Here is a 12,808-nt window from a genome sequence, read left to right as displayed (position 1 = left end):
AGTTTCTAAAAATGAACTCCTGCCTTCAGATGGCCTCTGACCTTGGCAGTTTGATTGTTTCCATAGATGTCAGGCATCCAAGATGATAGCTTTCTGTCTTCGAGTTGTAGACAAAAATGTGACCTGGACTCTTCTGTTTGGTGACAAGAGCAGTGTGTGGCCTGTGGTTAAGGCCCCTGCGCTCCTCTAAGGAGTCTCTGAGGCTGGGTCTTCACATTGCTGCCCTGTAGCTTGAGATTCCTAGGCACGAGGTTCACTGCAGGTGACCCTTGCCAGGGCACAGGACAGTCAGCATAGCTTCCTACTTAATCTGTGAGTATTAGCTAAACTTGCCAGGATGACTTTGAGTAAGAATGAGCTTTTAACTATAAATGAAAGAATTGCACTGCAGTCCCTCACTGAAAGGACATAATGCTTGCGTGGCCTTAGCTCCCAGGGCCCTGGATGGCAACCTTTTGTTTCTCCTTCCAGGAAAAAGGATGCAAAAAGCAGATGGTAATTGAAGGCCTGCTGCCTTTGTGCAAATAGAGGACCAGTGTGGCCAGCAAGCTCACAGGCAGCCCTCAGCTCTCTGAGGAGAACGCATGTGTCCTGTCATCTGACTAAATCTGAAAAGGCTACCAAGGCTTTTGATTAGTAATTGTTATTTCGCTACTAAAATACTTAGCTTTACCCTCGCTGTAAGAACTGACACAGGAGGGAGAAGGAGGGGTGGCCTTTGCATTGTCTTCTGTGAGCTTCTGTCTTTAATCTGAGTGACACTTGCTGCAGTGTGGTGCCTCTGCTGTAGCCACATAGGCAGCGACGGCCGCTTGCTGTCCCCATTCTCATCCTTCCTTGCGTTTCGTTTCCTCCTGAGTGCCCTTTTTTTCTGCATGGTTTTCTGCTGGAATTTTGGGTTGCAGGTACCATAGCCTTTTCTTTGCTTCCTTGCCATTTCCTGATCGCCTCTTTTTTTTTTTTTCCCTTTCTGCTTCCTTTTTCTTTCCTCGCATTGCCATCTACAGCCAGGCTGTGTAAGAGATTTGGTAAGTTCTCCATAGGTACAAAGGGAAGGAAAGTAGACACTGAGCAGCCATAGTCCTAGCCATCTGTACCCCCACCGTGGGGGATTCACCCTAAAGCAAGTACAGGTAAATGCAACCAGAGCAGTCCTGTTTGGTTGCCATGGAAACGTGACTCTCTGCCTCCTGGTGTTCCAGTTTGCACTGCAGAACTCCAGCCGGCACCTCAGTAGCCATCTGGATGTGTTACTGTGCCATTCATTGCCCACCAGGGTCTCCCACTTGGAACATCTCTCGGTCGGTCCTGGCAGCTCTACGCTAGAATCCCAATAATGCCTCGTGTGTGGTACATAAGAACTGAAATTAACATTGGGGCTTTGTTGGGATTCCCAAATGAAGCATTAGATAATTTTTAATTCCAATTCAGTATAATGCTATGGTTGCACATCAATTTTTAATTTTTTAATAAAAGATAATAATGTCTGGTTATTTAATAAAACATTTAAAATTCTGTTTAGATAACAGCACGGATCTTGGAGGCCCATCAAAATGTAGCCCAGATGAGCCTGATTGAAGCCAAGATGAGATTCATTCAAGCCTGGCAGTCTCTGCCTGAGTTCGGCATCACACACTTCATTGCGAGGTCAGTGCGCCGCTGTGGTCTGTGTGTTCAGTTTGTCCGCCTTGTTGGCTTAGATCTTCACCATTGAAGGCAGGGCTGCTTAGACTACACTAACCTCTTCTACCCCAAAATTTAATGGTATTCTGTCTTATAATAGTTGCATTGTTTTTAGGGTTAGAGAAAATCCCTTCCCCCATTCTGAGTGGTGTTTCTTCAATATTACAGATTTCAAGGCGGCAAGAGAGAAGAACTTATTGGAATTGCATACAACAGGTTGATTCGGATGGACGCCAGCACAGGGGATGCCATCAAAACCTGGCGGTTCAGCAACATGAAGCAGTGGAATGTCAACTGGGAGATCAAGATGGTGAGCTAGCACTAACACCCCTCAGGTGTCACTCAGTACAGATAGCCTGAGGGTGTAGTTCAGGGTCTGGGTTTGGTCCCCAGGACTTAAGACAAAAGGTAGATTTTGAAGACTGGATTATGTGACGTGATTTGGTTGTGGTATTTGGCACCCCATTAACTGCTAAGGCTGATGTAGGCTATCAGGCTAGTGAGGTTTAGTGTCTGCTCTCTCTCTCATACTTGGTGGAACAGACGGCATTTCCTGATGAAGAAAGGCAGCCTTCCTTCTGCCAAGGCTGTCCGAGTAGCTCTGCTCCCATGCTGGAATCTTCAAGTAAGCTTTTAAAGGCCACCATTGGATAGCCAAGCTTTAAGGCCCTATCCCCATGCCTGTGAGACCCTGCATAGGGCAGTCTGTTTACAAATAATCAGAGAGTAGAGATGGCTCCAGAGCTGAGAGCTGCTGTTTCTCCTCCAGAGAACTAAGGTTCATGTAAGCACCCACATGCATGGAGGTTCACAACCTCCTGCAACTCTTATTTCCTGGGAATCTGATACTCTCATCTGGCCTTGCAGACATACATGCAGACACAACACATGTACTCTTAAAATATGTGTGTGTGTGCGTGTATATATATATATATATGGAGAGAGAGAGAGAGAGAGAGAGAATAGCCTGGGCTACAGAATACAGAAGACTCTCTAAAAATATGGATAGTAAAAAATAATCTTTAAAGTGCAGACCATGTGGTTGGTTACTCATTTCTCACTTGAACTTACCATCCATACTTAAGGATATCTTTCTGTAACAGCTTCTCGAAACAGCAGTCAGAGGTTATGTCCTATGCCTCTATGGGGTCAGGCATGACACTAGACGTTTGCACTTATACTGGCCTCTACGCCTCACCTCAGCCTTCTAAAGCAGGCAGGTTGCCTGGACTTCACAAATGAGGATGCTCCCACTTAGAAGCCTAAGGGCTGCTTATTGTCCATGCCCACACACTTGATGACTGCCTCAGCAGGGTCTGTAAAACCTGGTGCGCATCCCACTGTGTAGCTTGGTGTCCTTTTCTTTGTTACATTGTGATCATATAAAACCATCTCACTGGTGGGCGATTTTGCTTGGCATATATTGGATACACTGTATCAGCTGCTATCAGAAATACACATCTTTCTGAAATATTTAAGCTTGATACCTAAAGACTACATATTGAAGCGAATGTTAAATAAGACTCAAGAAGTAAGTTTCTCCCAGGACCTAAAGAGAGCCATTCTCATTAATTGCATTACTAGAGACCACTTGGGACCTTAATGACTTAAACGCCTTGAGAACTTGCAAACTAAAGGGATGTGGGGATGATACACTTTTCTAACTGTTTAGACCTATGACATAACTGACATAATGGCTGTTCCCAAGACCCTGCGGGGTGGAGTACCATAACTTAAAATCCAGGGGCTTCCCGGGGAACTGACGGCTCTTTGTCTTTGCTCCAGGTCACTGTAGAGTTTGCAGATGAGGTCCGGTTGTCCTTCATCTGTACCGAAGTAGACTGCAAGGTGGTCCACGAATTCATTGGTGGTTACATATTTCTCTCAACTCGTGCGAAAGACCAAAATGAAAGTTTAGATGAGGAGATGTTCTACAAACTCACCAGTGGTTGGGTGTGAATAGGAAAACTGTGTAATAAAACTCCACAGCCATAACAATATTTAACTTTAAAGCTATTGTTTCTTATATGCTGCTTAATAAAGTAAGCTTGAACTTTATCATTTTATCATGATACCTTTTTGCCTTACCAGACCGGTTCATATGTGCACTAACAAGCACGATTGTTAATCTGCTGCCTACCTTGATATGCCGTATGTGGACTGTGGAATCCCCAACAGTCCTTAGGGCCACGGAAAGCTGTCACTGATTGACAGTAGCCAAACTAAGAAACAAGCCATCTACCAAGCCACCCAGGGCATACATATAATCTATATGAAGTCTATTTATCATGTGTAATGCATGTGTTTGTGTTTAATTGATGCCCTCTTTTAAAATACCCTGCTCCTGGTACCCAGTTAATCCCCTCTCCCAGTATAAAGTCGGTCTACAGTGGATGCTTGGTATTTGTTGATGCTGTTGACCTTGAAGGAAACACTGCTAACCTGTTGTTATTGGGTGGGTTTTGTCCTTGAGTAAGCATGTTGTACATTGTTTTGTGTTTATTTTTACACCAAACTGTATTACAGTACTCTTAGTATTCACCAGCATATTCACTGTCTGCCTAAGATATGCAGCCTTTGTGTTACAGTATGAAGTAAAGATCTATGAAGTATTCATTTTGTGTAACTAATGTACAAACACAAATTTTATAAAATTGTACAGTTTTTTTTAAAAAAAACTATTCACAACTAGAAAATGGCTTAAATGTAGCATCCTTACATTAATTAAGTGCTTTTAAAGTCTATAATTAATTTGCAGTTTCAGTATCTGCTAAATTACGAATGACTTCATGATGCTCGTGACTTGCCGTGATGCCCTTAACTACAGCCTGGACCGGCTGTGTTCTAGTCTGTTGCGCTATTACATCTGCGTTGGTGCTAGTTAGACAATTCCTAGCTCACGAGCCCAGAGGGGCGCCAGGGAGGGGTGGACTTACCAGTATTGTCCAATAACCAATGAATTAAAGACTGTATAAATGCATTTTATTTTAAATAAAAGTAAAACCTTTTATTTAATGTTTTCTTTTGTACTTCTGATCTCTCTCAACTCTCCCAACACTGTGTTATTAGAACAGCCCGCCAGTGCTAGGCCATGTCCCAGATGAAGAGTGCTCTCTCTCTAGGAGACATCCTTTCTCCGGCATTGAGAGACCTTTGTGGTTATTCATTTAGACTCCAGACTTTCATCATGGGCCTGGCTGCCACCTATGTCAGTCCCGTGCCTGTGAGGACAAGACATCTTCTAAAAACCCAGCTCTGCTCACCTCTTCGTCTCCCACCACCACTGCTTGCCCTGCCTGCTGAGCCCTGGTGTAGACCTAAAGCTCTGATGACTATGCCCTGTGCTACAGAAGCTCAAGACCCTCCCGGCTCCAGTCCTCTGAGCTGGGGCATCTCCCTGGGGCCCATTTGTCCTTAAACAGTCTGGACAGCCACTCTCTAGGCCAGTGGTTCTCCACCTTCCTAATGCTGCAACCCTTTAATACAGTTCCTCATGTTATTCCCCAACCATAAAATTATTTTCTTTGCTGCTTCATAACTGTAATGTTCTACTGTTAGGAATAATAATATAAACATCTGTATTTTCCCGTAGTCTTAGGTGACCCCTGTGAGAGGGGGTCGGGACCCACAGGTTGAGAAATGCTGGTCTAGCCATTCATCCCATTGCCATATTATTTCCTAGCCCTGTACCCTGTCCTCTGTCCAAATCTATGTCTCCCTTTAGAAATCTTAGTTTATAGCTATTCTTCCATAAATACTTCTAAGTTTCCTTGCAGCCAAGCAGACTCTGCCTTCTCTGAACAGACGGCTGCATTTAATGGGAACCAAGGCAAAGCTAGACTGTGACCTGGCTTCCCACCTCTGTCCAGTCATATGGGAAGCAAGCCTTGTAACTCTCACACCTGTCGCCAGCAGCCTCTATCAAGAAAGGCATTTTGCAAGAACACTGTCTAGGACTCCCAGAACCTGCATTCGAGTTTCTGTTCCCTGTGATTGAAGTTCACAAGGGCGTGGGAACAGGATACTAACCAGACTCCATCCAAATGTTGTTGTTCTCAGGCAGCAGGCTAGTGGCCTGTTAGAAGCTTCTGGTGTAGTATTGCCAACTCCACATAAACTAGTTTTCTTTGTAACCTTGAGAGATATTTTCCATTCTTTTGGGTTTTTTGGGTTTTTGGGTTTTTTGTTTTGTTTTTTGGTTTTGGTTTTTTCGAGACAGGGTTTCTCTGTGTAGCCCTGGCTCTCCTGGAACTCACTTTGTAGACCAGGCTGGCCTCGAACTCAGAAATCACCTGCCTCTGCCTCTGCCTCCCAAGTGCTGGGATTAAAGGCGTGCGCCACCATGCCCGGTACGATATTTTCCATTCTTATCTCTCCAATGTCACACATTCAAGAGGCAAAGACAGGGCAGACTGTTAGGTTCTGTGTTGTCCAGTTGCAATTTATGCCTTATTAAAAGGTTTTGAAATCAGTAGTGATAAAGAAGAATGAGGCCAGCCTGGGTTCTTGGCCCTTGGCTGAAAGACACCAACGCTCTGTATTTTATTTTATTTTTTTTTATTATTTATTATATGTAAGTACACTGTAGTTGTCTTCAGACACACCAGAAGAGGGCGTCAGATCTCATTTCGGGTTGTTGTGAGCCACCATGTGGTTGCTGGGATTTGAACTCTGGACCTTCGGAAGAGCAGTCAGGTGCTCTTACCCACTGAGCCATCTCACCAGCCCCGCGCTCTGTATTTTAAAGTCAACACTAGCAGTAGTGAACACAGTAGCAAACCAGTTTTTTCAGCATCTCTGTACTATATCTGTATCCAAGTCACTTGACACATGGGATCATCCCTAGCCTGGCAGCCTTCTAAATCTGCGCCTTTGCTTTATGCCAGCGTGTATCTGAACTGCCTGTCCGGAACCGGCTCAGATCCTTGCCATGCCCTGTAGCCACTGTGCCAGTGCCCCTTTCTGGCCATAGAGCCGCAGCACGGAGGCTATGGGCATAGGCCTAAAAGGCTGGGATAATAGAAATGGATCCAGTTTTTACCCTGCAGAAGAACCACTGGGGCCCACACAGCAATTCAGGAAGCCCTCCCCTTCCCTTCCCTTCTTTCCCCTCCCCTCCCCTCCCCTGCCCTGCTCTTCCCAGGAGCTCAGAGCTGTTCAGCAAAGTAACTGAGGCTTTCTTTATCTGTTCAAACTGATGTGGTTTGGCAGCTCAAGAATGGGGGAGGTGAGAGAGAAAACTAACAGGAAATGGGAAATCAGGCGAAGGGCAGGGAGATTCTCAGTGGACTGCAGAGCCACCCAGAACAGGAAACAGAAGCCAGAGGCTTATCTAGTGACCTGATTTCCCACTGTGCCATTCCTCCACTACATTTAATTAAACAAAATCAAGTTTCCCAGGATAAGCATATAGATGTCAAATATCCCTTCCTCTTAGTAGAGTCACTCCCTGTTCAGTGTCCCTTCTGTTGTTTGTGCTTTGGCCTAAGTATTACTAAAAATTACAAGCACTTAAAAATAATTTGAGACCATTATTTCATGAGATCTAATTATAGTCTCCTGTGGCTTTGCTGCTCAGGCATTATTCATAATACTGCCCCAGGAACTGGTCCAGGCTCAATGCTAATTATATTTATAATTACAAACAGCACAGTGAACCAAACAACTTTGAAGCCATGTCTGGATCAATGTGGCAAATGCATAATAGGAAAACATTTCTCCGAGCACAGAATTCTAATGTCCGGGTTCCTAAAATTGAGTGAAAACACAGACTTCGAATCCTACTGGTAGCTACACAGCCTCTCAGCTTTTTGCCTAGCTACGGACTCAGTACTCAGAACACTTGGAAGAGTCAAAATGCTCCTGAGAAATAACAAGCAGCCGAGGGAATCAGCTTTGCCAAATAGGGCAGTGGGTGAGAGGAGTGTGAACAAAGCAGAAAACACGAGCATGAGAATCCCAGAATAACCCCGCCCAGCTTGTATCGGAACTTTAAAGTTTCAAACACAGAAAGTGTGGGGTCGTGGTGCACACCTGGCATGCCTTGGACCCTAGCACACAAAGGCCAGCCTGATTGACAATAGTGAGTTCCAAGGCTACACAGTGAGAGCCTGCCTCAAAAAACAAACAAACATCCCACAAACAGCACGACATTGGCAGAGATGATGGAAACACTGCAGTCAAAAGAGACTGGAACCAAGGGTGTAGGGACAGCTACTTGTTTCTGATATCATCACAAAAGAGTTCCCCAAAGAGCTTGGGCCACAGCCTCGTCTAGTTATGCAGTCATCGAAATCAATTCCAGGTGGACCAAGGACTGAAGTTGGGAAAATGCTCCTATGTGTCCTACGTGTCACTGTCTGTGAGACAACACAGTGCAGGCATTGTGAGGAGCACTCGGAAGTATTGAGTGGACAGCAAATCAAAGCTGGAAGAGGAGAGCATTGACTGGGGGGGGCAGGAAGATGCCGAGCTTATACAAAGCCAAACTTTTTCTCAAATCAATCAACAGAGCAGAAAATGTGGAGAAGGTATTTTTGCATCGTATAATTGGCTGGACAAGAGAACCGAGACTATAAACAAGATGTGCACACGTGTCTGTGCTCACTCACACAGGCCAATCCAGAGGAAATGCACAAAGCCTTAAGGTACTCATTTCACAAGGGAGGAAAGGAAGCCTGAAGTGAAAACCTGTCCATCTGCACAGGATTCTGGAAAATGGGCGCTTTGTATGTGAAGTGCAGAGGAATGACCCTACCCAGAGGGCCTCGTGTATTAGACACATGCTCTGCTGCTGAGCTACATCCCAGCCACCAATTTTAAAGTAGTCTCTTGCCTATGGTATTAGTAAAAATGGTTAAGATCTGACAGAGTAACACGTTACTGGGGTAACAGGATATTTATTGGTGCAATTATAAACTATAGCATCCCCAGAAATGGTTGTTGCCATCTTGTGCATTTTAGGCCCTCTCAATTCCACCGTGGATGTGGAGAAACTTAAGTGTGTCCTCATGCCCACCAGGAAACACGTTCTAGGGCATGCAGGACCCTGTGGTGGCACAGGTCTGTAATCCCATCTGCTCAAGAAGCTAAAGCAGGAGAATCACAATGAGCAAATTAGTTAGACCTCAGGTCAAAAAGTCAAAAGGGCTGGGAAACCTGTATGTAATTCTGGCACCAGGGAGGGAGGGAGCGGGATCTGAAGTTCAAGTCCAGCCTGGGTTAGTGAGTTCAAGGCTAGTCAGTGTCAACTACCCAGGAGTCTTCCCCACTTCCTGCACCACGTCCCACCGCAGAGTCCTGTGGGCAATATCAAGCACTGAACTAAAAATGATTAAAAAAAAAAAGACAGAGCTCACTACCTAAAGCAGCAAAGACTTGGAAACAAACACACGAAACAGTAGAATGAAGAATGACAGGTTCCACCCTGCAGAAGATACACCTTGCTTTTAAACATGGAGGACTTGAAACAGTGAAAAATGGCAAATGTTTGTCATTGTAGTGGGCAGGCTGTGCTTTGAAATTTTTATTATTATTGAGGAGGCAGGAGCAAGCACATGAAGGTCCTCCTCCTCGTCCCCCTCCCCTCTCCCACCTTACCTGGATTTCAGGATCTAACTGAGGCCTTTAGGCTCATGTGGCAAGCACGTCACCCTACTACACCATTTGGACAACCTCCAAACTACTGAGAGACAGTTTTGGGTGCTAATGCCCCATGTGTAACTGTGGCACTAAGTCACTGAAGGCCAGAGGGAGGGAGTGGTCTCAGCAGCAGCCACGCTGCTCCTGGATACCTGGTCCCCAATGCTGGCCTCTGCTGCTAAGAGAATCTTTAATTGGTGGGGCTACCAGGCTTCGGTGGTTTAAGAAGAGGGCAAATGAGCCCGGGGCCAGGGCTTCAGTTCTTCAAGGTCCAGTTGACTTTGCTCTGTTTCATACTCAGGAATACCGAGACCCCACGCAAGTCACAGACCCAACGGGGCCTGCAACAGCACAGCCAGCTCCAGTGGGAAAGCAAGCACCAAGCTTGCCTCAGCATACAACTGGGCTTGGGAAAACCAGCACAAACCTGCTGGAGCCATCCATATAGCTGAGAAATCCCAGACAGGGCCTGACATCTCCTGTAGCTTCTTACACAGACTGGAAGACAGCAGCCACACTGTGAAGTGCAAATATCTCCTTCTCAGAGCTTGAAACTGCAGCTAAATTCCCTGCTTGCTTGCTGTATAGTGAATGGGGCCCATGCTGGGAGCCTGACCTCTTTCACATGCCCCAAATTCTCCCTGTGAAGATGTTTAGAAAGGAAACTGGACAGATGTCTCCTTTCATCTTCACTATTGAAGACACAGTGGTGGAACGGAGACATTTTAAGTGTGTTCTGTTTGATTTTTTTTGTTTGTTTGTTTTTTTTGTTTTTTTTGGTTTTTTTGTTGTTTTTTTTTTTTTNTTTAGGCAAACAACATGGGTCTAACAGCCTTTCCTCTAACCCTTAGGAACTGCTTCGGGTCAAATCATGTTGATCTCTGAACAAAAACAATTTCTAAACCTAGGAAGTGTGTTTAGAACCCCTTTGATATTTGGAGCAACTGGGCTAAAAAAACTCAGTCCCAGCAAAGCTTGAGGGTATGGCCTGTGGCAGTAGGTTAGGCTGCCCTGATTTCTGAATGGGGAGAGACAAAACAATGAACTGTTTGGTACCTAGTTAATTGGGTGCTATCTCTAAGGAAGGTCAGGGGTCTATAAAGAAGCCAGTCAGCTCTTTTGGTTCCCACAGAGTTCATTCTCCCAAAGATCTCTGCATTCAGACCCAAATGTGTCACTGCTGCCAGAGGTGGGGGAAGAAACAAGGAGATTTTGTTGATAAATCTTGGGGAGTGCTCAAGAGGAGAATCGGGCAAGCCTGTAGGGCTCCAAAAGAGAAGGTTGCACGCAACGACGCCCTTGACAGCCCCACAGCCGTTAATGACTAACTGCAGCCAGGACAGGAGTGATAAGTGCTCACGAGGCATAGCCCTGGGAAAGCCATGTGACCAAGGGGACACCAAGGGCCCAAGGGAAGCCATACGGGGGTGGGAGGTGGGGGTGGAGACCAGATGGCAGGAAATAAGAAAATCCAAAGCCCAGGAAAGGGAGAATCTCAAGAGATAGCCCTCAAAACCTTAGTGAAGGGTTGAGAAAGGAAAAGAAAGAGAAAAAATTACGGGGAATAATGAGGTCTGTCGAATTATTGAAACGAGGCTAAATTTAGTTGTTTTTGGAGTACAGATGGGAAAACCAGATTTCCTGGGAGTAGAGCCATTAAAAAAATCGTCCTGGAGAAGCAAGGCCAATCAGTGATAGCCACGTGAGCTCTATAGCCCAAGTCAACTTAAATGCCTGTAGTTTTAAGAGGCAGTGGAGGGACATCAAAGAAAACAGCCAGAAAGGCTTTATGACTGAGATACAGGAGGACCGGTGGGAAAGCCAGCTTGCATTTTCAAAGATGCTGTCCACTGAGTCTGAGGGACATGACACCCAGAGCACATCCGGTGAGAGGGCAGAGGGGAAGGAATCACAGCCTGCAGGGAGACAGAGCATCGTGAGAATCTCCCAACAGGAGGAGGGTGTGGGGACCTTAGACCCGGAGCAGCTGTGCCTGTGTGTCCTTTTGCTTAGGGAAACTTCTGAAGTGACTGAGAAAGACCACTGCTGTAAATAAGCCTTCGAAGTCAGCTCTTTCTAGCACATTCCATGTAGAATCTCTGAAGTCTGGGGCTGCCTGTACCAGCTTTTGTTCTGTAAACCTTGCCCTTCCTCTCCCCCTTGCCCACCCCTGCTCCCAAGTTATCTATCCCTGGTTAGTTCATAATGATGCCTACAGCCTGGGCTGGGCAGAAGAGGGGACAGAGTGAAGGTTCTCTGCCTCAGGGTCGCAGGCAGGCAGGATCCAGGAAGAGGAGAGAGGAGGAAAGAAAGAAGTCACCATGGGGTAGGTGGATGGTGAGGGCTGGCCTATCAGAGCAGGAGTGGCCCAGGCAGAACATGGCAAGTGATATCTCGGAGTTATTGACAGGGGAGTAGACAAAATAGCATAGAGTGTTGATACCTGCTCAGCTTTAATGATACATGGCTTATTATAAATCTAAAAGTTGTTAAGCCAGGCAGTGGTGGTGCACGCCTTTAATCCCAGCGCTTGTGAGGCAGAGGCAAGTGGATTTCAGAGTTCAAGGCCAGCCTGGTCTACAGAGTAAGTTCCAGGACAGCCAGGGCTACAGTGTGAAACCCTGTCTCAAAAAAATAAATAAAATAAAATAAAAGGTGTTTGTGCCTTTTATTTGGAAACTATATGATCAAAGTGTGGTAAAAAGCCCCAAAATAATATTTACCACAACACATCTCTAAAGAACCCAAACTAGGAAAAAGAGCTCTTGTCACCAGACAGATCTGTTCTCATGACTTCTTAGGAGTCCGACACTGACCACAACTATGAGGTGTCCCCCAAAAAGCATTACTAGCAAGTCAGAATAGCTCATCTGGGAAAGTAGAGCACAGGGCCACACAAGGCCAGACCCTCAGGAAGCCAGGCATGCAGAAGTGGCTCGGCACAGACTCCTGGAGGAAGGGAGGGCAGGATCCAGATACAAAGAAAAGGATTAGCTTGAAGAAAGCATGCAGGTGACATACTTGCTTGTAACATCAGCAGAGCTGGAGCTACAGGTCATCTGCCAAGCACTGAGCATGTGCAAGGCCTGGGGCTTGATCCCTGGGGCCAGCTGGAGCCAAAGTGCTCATGGGAAACAGCATTCAGGCCAGAGGAGTGTGAACACAGGCTTCAGACTTGTTTGGGGGTTTGGTTTGGTTTCATTTGTTTCTGTTAGCCAACTAGGGATTTTTTTTTTTTTCTGTTATTTTTAATTCAAAAATCTTAGTCTTCCCCTCCCTGCTGCCGTTTTGAAATCAGGGAACTGTGCCCATTTAAATAATGAACAGGTCAGAACTTGTAGACACATGCTTCCAACAGAAAATGTAAATTCAAAATAAAAAAATCAAACAAGGGGGCTGGTGAGATGGCTCAGTGGGTAAGAGCACCCGACTGCTCTTCCGAAGGTCCAGAGTTCAAATCCCAGCAACCACATGGTGGCTCACA

General features: G+C 45.8%; 1 protein-coding gene across 4 annotated transcripts in view; it reads left to right on the top strand.

Annotated features, from left to right (window-relative positions):
- The window catches only part of Fermt2 (fermitin family member 2), a 70,880-nt gene extending 66,182 nt beyond the window's left edge, over positions 1–4,698 (top strand). For 2 of the 4 annotated variants that reach the window (XM_029468774.1, XM_029468773.1), the window contains 5 exons: positions 472–495; positions 1,008–1,028; positions 1,523–1,647; positions 1,852–1,993; positions 3,469–4,698. In XM_029468774.1, coding sequence (XP_029324634.1) covers positions 472–495; positions 1,008–1,028; positions 1,523–1,647; positions 1,852–1,993; positions 3,469–3,642 — 486 coding nt within the window. In that variant the 3' untranslated portion in view covers positions 3,643–4,698. The remainder of the gene's footprint in view (positions 1–471; positions 496–1,007; positions 1,029–1,522; positions 1,648–1,851; positions 1,994–3,468) is intronic. The other 2 variants (XM_021181734.1, XM_021181733.2) reach the window with 1 other exon arrangement.
- Positions 4,699–12,808: the final 8,110 nt, after the last annotated feature.

The sequence above is a fragment of the Mus caroli genome, chromosome 14, assembly GCF_900094665.2.
Source record: "Mus caroli chromosome 14, CAROLI_EIJ_v1.1, whole genome shotgun sequence".
Lineage (NCBI taxonomy): Eukaryota > Metazoa > Chordata > Mammalia > Rodentia > Muridae > Mus > Mus caroli.
The sequence above is the reverse complement of the archived record's forward strand: the minus strand, read 5'-3'. Positions and strand labels throughout refer to the sequence as shown.